Genomic DNA, 15,180 nt, shown 5'->3' on the forward strand with positions numbered 1-15,180 from the left:
TGCATATTTGTCTTTTTCCACAATTTTCAACAATTTTTTTTGCTTCAAAGTTTGTAGTATGGTTAATATTTTTATTCCTAAATGGGAAAAAAATACCAGAACTAAAAGGGTGCTGAAAAAGTGGGCGGGCACTGTTGCACTCTACAACAGTCAGTCCTGGTGCTGTACTCTGATTGGTCAACACAATTCCACTAACTGTATGGTGATGTCATTCATACAATGTTGTTCTTTAAGCTTTTAAAAAAACACATTTCGATATGAAAACTCAGAGGTAAGTGCAGCTTGACATAAGCAAAGCTTTTTAAACAGAAATATTCTTAAATTAGGCAGCAGTCAACATTATTTCCCCCAGCTGAGGCATCAATAAGGATACAGCAATAGTTACGGTTTAAAAATAGCTTAAAATTTATTTATTGCCACCTAGTGGGCACTACAGTCCTAAAACCATATCTAGAGCCCAAATCTCCACTATAACAAGAATTCTTATGCCCTATGGCTCAGACAACAGGAGTTTTTCAATCCTAACGGATTATGAAATCTGGTTGCATCGCGCACAGATTGCCTTCTTTCAAATCTCAAACAAGATTTGAAAATCATGGAGCATCACACAGTAACTTACAAGATACTGTTAAGAATATCATGTCAGAGGAAGCACCTCTTGTGACATAATGGATAAAGAAATTGATATTGACTGTTCTTCAGCAAAGGTGAGATTAAACTGTCAATTTAAATATCTGTAAACAGTAATATGCTAGCTAACGGTAAAAAAAAAAGTGTTTACAATTGCTTAGCAACACCATCAGCTTTCTACACTCACCTGTTAAATTAACAACTGAGGCCAGCTCTATTCTTTGTCCATACCAAGTGTGCTGCACACATCCTAAAAAATGAAGCCAAAACATTTTGATCACCACCTGATTGCTGTCTGCAGTATAGGTCATAAACACCGCCACCACAAAAACTTTTATTTTTCTTTTTTCCTCCCGAAGGTTTACATTTTTTAGGTAGTTCTGATCACTCTGATGTGTTCAAGTGTTTGTTTTTCTAAAATGTTTGCTTTTAGTTAGTTATTTGATGCTAAAAAATGGGGTTTGGCGTCACGATCGTGAGCTTGCAAACTTGTGAGTTTTGCCTGGAGTTTGATTCAACGGCTCCAGCTAATGATAACTTCACATGCTCTGGCTCCAAATAACGTCATCAGCACAAGATGACAGCGACCATTCATGGGGCATTTTGGCTTCAAATTTGGCTACATTTGAAGGAAATGGAGACGCATTGTCCATCAATTAAATCCTAAATATCAATCATTCTATTATATTTGATATTATCAGGTGTGTCTGAGCAGATCGGGAGGGTTAAGATTAGATCTTAAAATACCTTACATTACCAGATACATGGGCTGTGTCCAAATTCATGGTCTGCATCCTTCGGAGTACTCATTTGAAGGATGTTACGTCACAGCGCCGCGACGAAGGCTGTCCAAATTCGTAGGATCCTTCAAATGCGGCCCACAAATACGTCCTCCTTTTCCCCGAATTGGAAGGATGGGTGTGGTGGATCCTTTCCCGTCCTACCTATCCCATAATTCTTTTCGGCAGAGCGTAATGGCGGACGAAGTGAGCGGTAGCGGAGTGGGAGAGGAGTTTCTCTGACAAAACAAGCTAAAGTTTATGCTTCGGCTCAATGAATTTGTAGGAGAAATTAGTAGAATAACTTACTTAAAAACAAATAAAAATAGGCTATAATGGCTTACCTGGATGTGACTGTCTTGTAGTCTGATATAAAAAAACTCTCCGACAACGAGCAAAGAAAGTATTTAATTTATTTAATTGCTTTATTTCTTCCAAAATAATTAAAATGAGGAGAATAACTCTTTGTTTGTCCATTTTCCCGCTTCTTGCTTGGCGCTGTCACGGTTGCTAGGCGACAGGATATGAGCAACGGGTAAGGGAGGGAACTGAAAGAAGGGTAGGCTGTCCAAATTCACAAACACCGACTTCCGGGTTTTGCGGACGTCGGAGGATCCCTCCTCCTTCAACCGGGTAGGAAGGATCCTAAGGAGGATGCAGACCCTGAATTTGGACACAGCCGTAATCTGGGCTGAACATCGTAAACGACAGACAAGGTCCTGTACAAGATAAATCGGCCTAAAACTCCTGTAGTCTGAGCCTGGTTTAAAATGCATTTATAAGGACAAAAACACTCTTTCTCCCCACACACAGTAACACACACACATAAAGATGGAAGAATTTGCAGTCTACTCTTAAAGCAGTTTGGCCCATTGCCAACAGGTGTATATGTCACAGTGACCTTTTCCTAAGCACATCTCAAGAGCAGCAGTGAATCAGCACCCCGGCCCTCTACATTATTTAAGTGACTTCTCTAACAGTACACTAACAGCAGCGCTCTTACAGAAGAACAATAGCAGCGAATGTATTAAAGTTTCAGCCCACTTAGAGAATTGAGAACTTGTCTGTACTCTCGCTGTAAGAGGAGAGCAGGCCTTTATTGGGATGTAAATTGCATTTATTTCCTGGGCTGTTTGAATTCATGTGGAGTAACCCATGTAGGAATGGGACAGTCCGTGTGTGGGGTAGATCGCAAGTTGGTTCTCTGTAATTAACAATTCTGAAAGCGCAGTGGGATAAACATCCATCTAGTAAAAAAAAAAAAACATAGAAGAGCAGTAAAATAGTAAAAAAAAAAAAAAAAAAACACGTTCTGTGCAGACAATCCCTAAAAAAAAAAGTGTTGCATTAAAGGAATAGTTCACCCATAAATTAAATTTAGCTGAAAACGTACTTTGAACTTTATAAAAATCTCACCAACGGATTCTCTGCAGTGAATGGGTGCCGTCAGAATGAGAGTTCAAGCAGCTGTTAAAAACATCACAATAATCCACAAGCAATCCACACCACTCCAATCCATCATTTAAATGTCTTGAAGCAAAACGCTGCATGTTTGTAAATAAATCCATCGTTAAGATGTTTTTAACTTCAAACCGTTGATTCCAGCTAAGATATGAGTTCTCCCTTTATAATATTCAGGGAAAAGGTCATCTCATCTGAATCAGGAGAGAAATATGCACAGATCAAGCACCATTTACAAGTGAAAACAGTTCTAAACAAACATGTGGGTGGATTTTGATGTGAGACAACAGGGGATGGACTTTTTTACTGGAGGAAGCATTAGTATGGATTATAGACTCGTATTTGGCCAGAAGCTATTTTTTAAAGTTAAAACATCTTGGATAAACTAGTCCTTTCATTTTAAATGTCTTTCAGAAACACTGCAAACTCGACTGGAAGCCTGGAGCTCCAGGGACTAGAGCAGACGGTTTTCCCCGAGTGCACAGAGCATCCAACGCCTGCCACAGTCCAGATAAACCAGCCTGAGGAAAAAGGCCAAAACAAGAGAAAAGGGAAAAAGACAGACAGCAGTGCCCCAAAGAGAAGCAAGAAGAATGACACTCGAAGAAAAGATGGATCGCCGGACGACTGTGCGGGAGCAAATAATGAACGAAGCCCTCTTCCTGCGCCCCCTCGCATTTCTCTAAGAGACCTGATGGAGGCTGAGACAAAGTTAGTGTTCGGCGACGAACAGGACATTACACACAAGTCCCTGGCCTCCACCGCCACACAATTAATGTGTCAAGCGGCTGAAATAGGAGGGCCTCCTAGTGGACCTAATCTCAGCTTTCTGCCTCAAATTGACAAATGGCTCGATGTAGCTTTACAGGACGCCAACTCGTACTACCAACAGAAGAAATATGCCACCGCAGCCAGCCGTTTCACTGCTGCACTAGAGGTACTCAATATTCAAATTATACCACAGGCTGCCCATCCTATAGACCTTTATCTGTGCATTTAATACACTTACACACTAGATTGTTTGAAAATGTGCATGCACATGCACTCTTATGGGGATGTTAAGGCATTCAAAGTCATTTGATATGCAGTTGCTATAGGAGCTGTTTGGATGTTCAGTGTTGTTGAAAGAAAAGAAAAAAAACCCCAAGTATAAGTCATAAGGTTGCTTTAAAAAATAACATCTCAACAAACCACATGATTTGAGGTATCATTCATAGGGCAAATTAAGCGATTCATGCATACATTTAATATTTAATGTGTGAGGCTTGTTCAAATGCCCAACACTAAGTCTGAACAATAGAAATATTTTTTTGTTATCAACTGTTTATTAAGTTTTATTTTGTGGAACAGTAGTACAAAACAAAAAGCAGCTGTACAAATTTAAAATCCACGCCAACCCATCCCACCCCTTGGTAGACTCAAAAAATAAATAAAATAAAATAATAATAATAATAATAAACACATTAATTAATATTAATAGATAAACAAATAACAATAGAAATCATTTTTAAAAATGGTCACCATGGTATTTATAAAAGTACTGTGACACTGCCATCTGATACCATGGTCACTGAGATTTTATTTGGCCAACAAAAAATAAATAAATACATTTAGTGTTTTTACTTTTTTTTAAAACTAAGTTTTAGACTGTGCCAAATGCAATCTAAACATAAAAATAGGACATATGAGCGTGCTCAAAGTAATTAAATTAAATGAATAACCTGATTTCTAACTCTGCTGCTCCTCTTAACAAAATGTTTTGAAGATATTCTGAGGCACATCTTGAAGGGCTTTAATTACTGTTTACAATATGCCAGAGCTCAGAGACTCTTAAAATCATAATTCTGACCTGTTATCACTATTACCCGGATCCCACATTAACAGACTTTGACCACGTTTAAGTGGATCTGTAGATTCTTAAACATTAGATGTTTCTTTCATTTCTCTCAGCTGAGATTAATATAATTTTAATGTCATAATGTCATACATGTCATTACGTAATAATGTAATACAATACATGAGGCCAAATGAGAAAAAGGTCATAGAGAGTGTATTTATACACATGTTGTAAAGTGAAGAGAACATTTCCTTTTAAATAAGCTGTTCATTGCTGAGCTGACAGTACATTTAAAAACATTCAGTGCTCAAGGTGAAATTCTTCATATCATGTTTTATTGCATTACTCAGCTTTGGTCACAGTAGGGTTGCCAACTTCAGAAAGGAAAAATTCAGGACAATTGCATAACTTTATACTTTAATATGGGCTGCTTTGGTGCTTGACACTTTTTTTTTGGTCATTTTGTGTTTCAAGAATAAGGTCCATGGTTAAGAATATGCTACTTGATGTAAAATGTTTTTTTCTCTATTTTACAACATTACAATAGTGAAAAACAGCTTCTCTTATTGATCACGTCTCACGTAGATTGCAATGTTTTCTTGCATGGCTGGATGTTAGACTCATGAAAAATAATCATGTGTGTGTGTTTGCCACCACTGATTTACTGAAGTCAAAACACAAACGGAATTGGTGGAAGTGGTTAGCAGCCAGTCAAGAAACGGGACACAAAAATTAATCCCAATATACGGATGTACCGGCTAATACGGGACGGTTGGCAACCCACAGAAATGCATCAAGCTGATTCTTGTAATGTGACAGTGATGTCATGTGCCTGGGTTTGTGGAAAGAGCCCTCAGATGGACTAACTTTCTTTTTTTTTTCTTTTTTTCATTCATCAATTACATTTTTTTTGACAACTGATCAACTATGTTATAAGCAGTAACATCACAATTAATGGAAGCTACCTTAGATTTCTCCCACCTTTTCTCTCTCTCAGCTGTGTTCCAAAGGCTCTGTGTTTGAGAAACCTTTCAATGCTCGTTATGAAGACATTTGTGAAGTTGCCAGCTTCGTTGAGTCCAGAATAGTCGCCTGCCATCTCCAAATGAAAAGGCCTGACCCGGCATTGCTGCATTCTTACAGGTAAAATCACACACAGCACATACCATGAGAATTTCCAGACCCTGAAAAAACAACTATTTATTATTATTTATTATTGTTGTTTATAAAGTGACGGTAACACTTTATTTTAAGGTGTCCATTATACAGAGTAATTACCTAGTTAAGTACTTAGTAGTAGCCGTTGTACTTACATGCAATCAAATGTACTTACCATGTAACTAAGTTATGGAACAGACTGTACTTACAGTTTGTTATTATATAGATGTAATAGGCAGCTACTGTTACACATATGCTACAGGCCGAGTCTGTTACACATCAACTTGTGTTACCAAAAGATTGTTTCATGTGTTGCAGACATTTTACCATGTAATTACAAAAGTACACAGGCATAAGCTACTTAAAATAAAGTGTATCAAGATTGTACTTAAGTGTACTTGTAGCGGTGTAACAGACTCGGTTTGTTACATATGTATAACTGTAGCTGCTTATTACATCTACATAATTACAAACTGTAATTACAGGCTGTTCCATAACTTAGTTACATGATAAGTACATTTTGTTTCATGTAAGTAAAACGGCTACTACTAAGTACTTAATTAGGTTATTACTCTGTATTATGAAACCTTAAAATAAAGTGTTACTGCCGTTTATAAGTTTTTTGTTTTATAAAATTATACTTTCATTCAGCGGGGATGCATTAAATTGCTCAAAACTAACAGTGAAGACAATGTTACAAAAAAAAAAAAAAAAAAAAAAAAAAAAAATCAATGCTGAATCAAATACAGATTTTTTATTTTTTTTTGATTTGCATGACATTGACATTCTTGAGCAGCAAAACGGCATATGTGACCGGTGCTGGCAAAATGAGTCGGAATGCACAAATTTTCAAAAATTTTGTTCTTTTTATTTTCACATTCTCCATTAAAATACCTTCAAAATGATATATGACTTGTTGGAATCAGATAAAAAAATGACTGAGCTATCGTTTGAAGGCAATAGAAGCAGCAGATCTCATTTTGAGAAAAATCGAGTTAAAGATTCCAAAGCAGAATCACCAAGCAACGTTGCATATTTTCCTCCAATTCTTTTCTTAATAATAATTACTATATTATTAGTTACAATATAGCTATTTTTATTTTATTTTTGTTATTAAAAACAAGAACAAAGATGCAAATAAACAGTATTTAATCATGAGCAGCGAGTGATTCCGTCTTTTCTTTTAATGTAACATTGAGACAGATCTATATTAAGACCTACTGTAATGCATGGATCAAATATAATGCTACACATCAGATTTTCCCCCAACTATTAACTAAACGTTCATGTCAGTCATAACAGATTATGATGTGAATCTCGCCAATACATATTTCGCAATAATGTATAACGGAGATCGGGCGCTCGCGGAAAGGCGCATCTTATGCACTTATGCTTTGCAAATGTCAGTCAGCACGATCGTCATCAGCATGGGTTTGAACTCATGGACTCATGTCATCGAGAATTCGATATGAATATTAAAAAAGCTGGAATGCTGCGCTTTGCAACAATAGATTTACAACTTGTGGTGAGAAGCAGTAGCCGTCGTCCAGAAGTGCGCAGAGAAAAAGGTGCTCCTCTCAGAAAACGTACAAATAAAGATCATTTTAGATGCTTAATTACTATTCGGAGCTTTGGGATTGCTAGAAGAGGGCTTAATGAACTCATTTTTGTGAAAACCTCAAATACGACCGAAACTGACATTTTTCACTTCTTTTGCCTGTAGCTCAAAATTAGCCCGTGCGACTTCCGACTCATTTCGCCAGAACGGGTCACATATTAGAAATGAAGGATCATGTGACACCTAAGACTGGTGTAATGGCTACTGAAAATTCAGCTTTACGTTAAATGAATAAATTACATTTTAAAAAATATTAAAATAGAAAACTTCTTTAAATTGTAATAATAGTTCACAATATTACTGTTTTTTGATCAAATAAATGCGTCCTTCGTGAGCATAAAAATATCTTACAAATAGTAGAGTAAGTGTATAAATTGTGGTTATGTGTTATGGTTATGTGGTTATATCTATTTGTGTTATACCATAGGAGTCTTGATTTATTAAAAGTGTTTTAAAAACATGACAAAAATACAATAAACATACAATAATTAAGGATCCACCATTACTAAAAACAGAAGTAAATGCCAATATCGGCCGGTAACTTAAATGGTTCTGAAATATTGTGTATACTTTTCTATAATACCATAATGTTCTTAAAAGACAAAACTTATGCACTGCTGAAAAAGACAATTACTACCATCATACAGTGGGTCTGTAAACTCAAAAGTGTCCCTGACAGTTTCATCTAGGTTCAATCAGCAATGTCTGCAAATGATCCGCAACACTCAAAGTATGGATGTTGATTGGTGTGTTTGAGTGTAGTGACACAAGTCATTTTTTAAGTGGACGGTGAGAGTAAAGCCTCCTGACCTCCAGTTAACTGTGTCTGCTGTATCCAGTTAGTCATGGCCCTGTGCTGTTCTCTTTTGCTCCTCCATTAGTGAGCGAGAAAGAGAGAGAGTTTGTGGTTTCTCTGAGCCATAACTCATCCTGACTGCATTGTACCCTTGAAAAGTTCTGAACAGCTTAAGAAATGAAATGCAAGCCTTTGCAGCTCCCTCTGCAGACTAGAGGATGAAGGGAACAGGCAAAGTAAGCTAACGTAATATTAGATTTATTCTTTCTGCATTAAAACTGTAGTTTAAGTCAACGTGAAATCAAAATTCAGTTAAACATTCCTAGGCAGTGTGTGGCTATTTAAGGATTCATTATGTTCCACCTTTATATGTAATGCCCAGTTTTAACCATCAAATCATCTTCAATTCACATTGTCTTTAAGAATCCGTTCAGGTTATTTTGTCTGAGTATTATAAGTATTTTCACCCAAAAATGAAACTTTGCTGAAAATGTTTTTATGCCCAGGCCATTCAAGATGCAGATAAGTTTGTTTCTTCATCTGACGGCACCCATTCACTTGCTCACCAGTGGATCCTTTGCAGTCAATGGGTGCCGTCAGAATGAGAGTACAAACAGCTGAAAAAAAAAAAAAAAAAAAAAAAAAAAAAAATCACAATAATCCACAAGTAATGTACACGATTTCCGTACATCAATTAATGTCTTAAAGTGAAAAGCTGTGTTTATCAGAAACAAATCCATCATTAAGGTGTTTAATCTACAATATTGTTTTCTTCTGTGAAAAAGTCATCTCAACTGAATCATGAGAGAAATATGCACAGATCATGCACTGTTTACACGCTAAAACAGTTCTAAAACAAATACGTTGGATACTTTTTCACTGGAAGAGGAATTATTATGGATTATGGACTATATTTTGAATAGAAGCAATGGTTTAAATGTGACCTATTATGCCCCTTTTTACAAGATGTAAAATAAGTCCGTAATGTCCCCAGAGTGTGTATGTGAAGTTTTAGCTCAAAATACCACACAGATCATTTTTTATAGCTTGTTAAAATTCCCACTTCTAGGGTATGAGCCAAAACGCACCATTTTTGTATTTGTCCCTTTAAATGCAAATGAGCTGGTGCTCCTGGCCATTTTCAGAAGACGGTGGAGCTTCAAGAGCTCATGCAAAAACAAAACAGTACAATCTCACGCACTGAAAATGTCAGAAACTCTCAGTAGCAGTGTTCAGCCTTATATGTTCGAACCGGAATCGGTTTAAAAGTCAGTCATTTGATTGTACTTGTACATAATAAATGCGTGTTTATGATTAAAAATGCTATCACAAACTTTATAAGTCCCACTTGTGAAAATGAGCTCAACAAATTCAAGCGGTCAACAAAGCATGTTTAAGGCATTTGACATGAAGACAGCACCAGTGAAAACAGACAACGGTAGCTTTATCAACATTAGCCTTACAGAGTGCCAAGAAGCTCTTTCAGAAAGGCAATTTGGAAAACAAATGCGTGATACTTACTTTGTCTGGAGCTGACATTCACGCACAAAGCGTTGGTATTGATCTCTAAACATATAGCAGATTTACAGATTTTTTTCCCGGGACATTTCCTTTGAAAGTTAAATTTAACCATGGTGTCCTCTGTGGCTCAGATGGAGGGAGTCTATGGAGACGTTTATTGGTGCATCCCAAAACATAACACTTGTAATGCCTCTTTGGCACTGACATTGTATCTGCTAATAGAGAGCGTCACAAATGGGCGAGACTTTTTCCCTACGATTACGTTTGTTCTGAGAGATAGTTTACGATTTATTGGGATTACAGTATAAAAAATGAGTGGGTGGATTTTTACCATTACAGGCTGGTTGTTTTCACCTACTGCGGCCACACAACTGTGTTCAAACACCTTATAAAAGTCATTTTTAAATAATAGGTCCCCTTTAAAGTTAAAATGCCTTGATGGATTTGTTTCTTACAACCTTTTCACCAGCGGAAGAAATTGCTTCGCAAACATCTTCAAAAACATCTTTAAAATGGATTTGTTTCTTACAAACATGCAGCTTTTTGCTTGCTTGTGGATTATTGTGATGCTTTTATCAGCTGGATTTGAACTCTCATTCTGACGGCACCCATTCACTGCAGAGGGTCCACTAATGAGCAAGTGGAGTAAAGATACATTTCTCCAAATCTGTTCAGATGAAGAAAAAAAAACTCAGCTACTTCTTGGATGGCCTGAGGGTACATTTTCAGTAAATTTTCATTTTGGGGTGAACTATTCCTTTCTAAAATTGATTTTATTATTATTATTATTATTATTATTATTAACCAATCATCCGATTTTGTCAAGAGGTTGGCATTTGGTAACCCATGCCTGCTTAACACAGAAGCCATGCAATAGAAATAGAAAAACATGCTATAACGTGTAACGTCTGCAGATCTTGTCAGCTCGTGTCCCATCTGTCAGTGTTGTTGCTAGCAGTGTGCTACTTAATTAAAAAAAAAAAAAAAACATATACTGTAAAAGTGAGAAAATATAGAAATATAGAAAACGGCAGCTAGGGAGGAAAATCATACATAAACCAAAAGCATGCATATGTTCTGCAGATATATTATATGTAGATTATTACAGACTGTTTGGAAGGAAATTAGTTGAGGTATGTTTAACAGAAGCAGATGGGTTGTCGTCGTGACAACATCATAAACCACATATCTAATGCAACAGCAATTCTGTGATTGAAATCAGGTTCTCTAAAAGTCAGTCCACACCATACCAAAAGCACACTGTCTGAAAGCCAATTAGAGAGCAGTTTAAATTGTTCAGGGAAATGCAATTTTGGAGGAAACAATGACATGGAACATAATTTGGCTGACCTCAACCATGTTCCTTTTCTTTTTTCTTTTTTTTACTTCAGAGGCTAGACGTATAATATATATTTTAAATTAATATTTGAATGATTTCTGAAAGATCATGTGACACTGAAGACTGGAGTAATAGCTGCTGTAAAATATATGAATAAAAGAAATGTATAAGAAATCAGATGTTTTTACAACAGTACATCTGTGATTTGTCCAGCCATCGACTAAGGTTCTAAAGGGCTTGTAATCATGTAATCTACAAAGATAACTAGTTTGTGGGGAGATCATGATTAGGCTTATCTTGGCCATATTTCAGCTACCATAGCTATCTTATCCAATTAGATATATTTACGCTTTAAATCTAGAACAGAGACTAGCCGCAGCAGTTGATACAGGTATGTTAGACCATGTGAACAATGACACAAAGTCGATGATAAAAACCGAACCGTGAAAGACAAATGGACATGCCTTATTCTCTCTCTTACAACTATTGCATGCATTTCTCTTTGTGTCTTATTCATTGAAAGGCAATAGTGCTTATGGAAATTGATGTGATGTGCCACTGAACGGATCTTAACTGTGCTTGGTTTTTCATACAGTATGTACAGTATAGCGCTCAGTCAGCATTATCTGCCCTGAACAGCATCAAATCTAGTTCAAGCTCCATTTAGGCCCATGTTGAAATTATACAAGGCAAGGAAATGCTGCTTTTGTCTTACAGGGGCTGAAATTACCAAAAAAAAAGTCTGTTTTCCATTTGTTAATATGTTGTTTACTTCATTTTTTAATTGAAGAAAGGAAGGGAAAGGAAAGGAAAAATACAAAAAAAAAAAAAAAAAAAGTTTGTTCTCCAGACTTTTAAATAGTATTTTTATTTATTTGTATGTATTTTAGATAACATCCAAACACCAGTAAATGTTAAATACCTCTGATATACAGTATGTTAATACAATATAATGTTGAAGCTGTGAAGTTTCATTTGTTCTCCAAACAGACCTTTAAAAAGTAAGCATATAGTATATCCAAAGTTTGGCAAATGTTTAATACCTGATTATACTGTACAGTTTGTTAATACAGTATGATATTAAAAAAATACTTTTTTTAGTTTAAGCTTTAAAAGTAAGTGTTTATATACCAAATTTGGCAAATGTTAAATACCCCTGATTATACTGTAATACAGTAGAATGTTAAAAACTAAATACAAACTGTTGTACAGACAGACCTTTTAAAAGTAAGCAAATGTTAATTAAATATCCCTGATTATACTGTACAGTATGTTAATAAACACACAGCATTAAAAAGTTTTTTTTTTTTTTTTACATCATTGACAACCGTCCCAAAACATTCCGATAATCTGGCCAAATGAATAACGCAGATGAATGGTTTTTCCAAAATGGATCCAGCGAGAAAGTAGTTGAGCTGATGCTCTGAATACCGCTAGCATACTTTAAAATCATTTATGGATTACTCCTTGGCTTGTACATTTATCTGCCTGTTTCAGTGAAGAAAATAAGGAGAGAATACCTTGGATGTCAATTGTTATCTCTCATTCTCCTCGTAGGAACCCGCTTTGAGCGCCATGAGGATGTGGGTGGAATCCCATCAAAGACAGCTTTGTTGATTCCTGTCGAACAGATTTTGTACATATTAGCTCCGTGCACGACGAGCAGGAACGCAACAACACAATTCAGATAAAAATACAAGGGTAGCGGCTTTTGTATTCCGTGTGATGACAATGCTTCCAGAGCGTTGAAAGCCACTTCCTGTCATGTCCTCAGGTTGGAGGTGCCATTTTCGAACAATGCTCTTTTTTTAGTCTGTCACCGTGCAAAACTAAGTTTGTGATCTACAAATAATTATTGTCAGGCTTCTTGAATGCTAGCAAGGCTAATATATGAAGGGCAAAGTCAAATTGCATATAGATTGTGAAAGATAAAAAGCTAAATTTTGATTCAAGTGGTTGCAGTTAACAGCCTGTCTGGATTACTACACGGAGTAACTCGTTTAATAATTGTAATGAATTATAAAATAGGTATTGGGAGTGAGCCATTAAGAATTATTACATATTACATATGTTGAGGTGTGCTAGTACTTTTGCATCCAAATGGCAATTAATCGACACAGAATGTAATCCAAATGCCAAACTAGGTATAAACTGCTTAAATTATCTAACTCCAGAAATGTGTTTCTTATAAAGCATATAGTTATCTTATTTTAATCTTAAGTATGCTCCGATATTAAAACATTACAATAATTGTTTACATGTTATGGTCAACATTAAAATGTTATACTATTTTGTCTAAATAAATTAATAATAACATACTAAACTAAAATGAATCATTTTAAATGTTATAAGGGAATCACATTGGGGAAGTCGTGGCCTAATGGTTAGAGAGTCGGACTCGTAATCCAAAGCTTGCGGGTTCGAGTCTCGGGCCGGCAGGAATTGTAGGTGGGGGGAGCGCTCTCTCCACCCTCAATACCACGACTGAGGTGCCCTTGAGCAAGGCACCGAACCCCCAACTGCTCCCCGGGCACCGCAGCATAAATGGCTGCCCACTGCTCCGGGTGTTTGTTCACGGTGTGTGTGTGTTCACTGCTGTGTGTGTGCACGTTGGATGGGTTAAATGCAGAGCATGAATTCCGAGTATGGGTCACCATACTTGGAAGTATGTCACTTCACATTGTCATGTTAAATTTGAAAAATTAATTTTTATTCTGATATATGCCAAAGATTACATTGCTATTAATTAATTTATGTTTAGTTGAGTGTTAGATCAGGGCAAGTGAAGTCTAAATTTAAAAATGGAGGCAATTAGCATATACCATCAGATATAATAAAAACAATTAATCTACTTATATATATAAATAAGAAACACAATAACCAAAATGGTACCAATACATTAGCTCATCTCTACTCTATAAGGTCAATCCATTTACATGATGCTTATCATTTCAATGACCATATCTTGATTAATATAAGAATGCAAATTCTTGTGCAATCACTGTCACAAAAGGGGTGGGGGGTGGATGGGACCGATTTAGGCCAAATTCAGCACCACCATCTCAAACCAAAACACAAAAAGATATGGAAATGGAACAAAGATCCTCTTTCAACTGGCACAAGTTTTTCAAAGCAAAAACAATTTTATCACACGCTGCAAATTTCAGTGCGTCAGAGCCACGTTTTATATAGTCTGACCTCTGTGCCCTCTCTAACTCACCTCCATCTATATTGTTGTGTTTCCACTCTTAAAATTCACAGATGGATCACTTATAAAAAATGTATAATGGACATTTCTATTAATTATTCAAATGGATTTCTGTCATCGCCTCCCGGCCTGGTTGAGGTCAGAAGTGCAGTTGGTGAGGAGGTCTTAAAAACAATACAGTTTTTGCTTTATTTTTCCAGTCAAACACAATGCTGACTATAATATAACTTATCTTATATTCATATCATCTGATATAGTTTAGCAATATCATAAAAACAAGAGTGCTGTTTATTTCCCAAATATCTGCACAATTGTGAACATGATATTGATTTTATACAACAGTTCATTAAACAAGTTAAAAGTGTTACATTTTAGACTCAATATTACCAGTATTGTCTGTTTTTGCTCAATTTTGCCAATGAAAATATTTGTGAAATATTGAAAGTGGCATTATGTCATGAAAGTGTGGACTTGTTTAGGGTGCAATTTAGGGCAGAACATCACTTGCTTTGGCAAACCGTTTTGACTTTTATTCATTCTCAGGATATAAATTCTTGAGATCAACAATTCAGTTTTTACTAGTTCAAATGCTAATTCTTGATATCAGGAATTAGATTTCTACTAGAAACAATGGCTATTTTTGATATCAGCAATTACATTTCAACTAGTAACAATGTTAATGTTAACAATGTTACTAGTAGAAATATAATTCTTGATATCAACAATTTAATTGTCACTAGTGACAGTTCATTTCTGATATCTGAAAATGTATTTCTGATATCAACAATTGGGAGGGTAATTTCTGATATCAACAATTTAATTCTTGATTTCAA

At 35.9% G+C, this 15,180-nt stretch overlaps 1 protein-coding gene across 1 annotated transcript in view; it reads left to right on the forward strand.

The window, feature by feature from the left end:
• The first annotated feature begins 250 nt into the window (after nucleotides 1-250).
• Nucleotides 251-15,180, forward strand: part of LOC306855427 (spermatogenesis-associated protein 16-like) — a 67,719-nt gene continuing 52,789 nt past the window's right edge. The window contains exons 1-3 of the mRNA XM_079394146.1: nucleotides 251-271; nucleotides 3,285-3,807; nucleotides 5,705-5,850. Coding sequence (XP_079250272.1) covers nucleotides 258-271; nucleotides 3,285-3,807; nucleotides 5,705-5,850 — 683 coding nt within the window. The 5' untranslated portion in view covers nucleotides 251-257. The remainder of the gene's footprint in view (nucleotides 272-3,284; nucleotides 3,808-5,704; nucleotides 5,851-15,180) is intronic.

This window comes from Barbus barbus (assembly GCF_936440315.1).
Source record: "Barbus barbus genome assembly, chromosome: 35".
Classification (NCBI taxonomy): domain Eukaryota; kingdom Metazoa; phylum Chordata; class Actinopteri; order Cypriniformes; family Cyprinidae; genus Barbus; species Barbus barbus.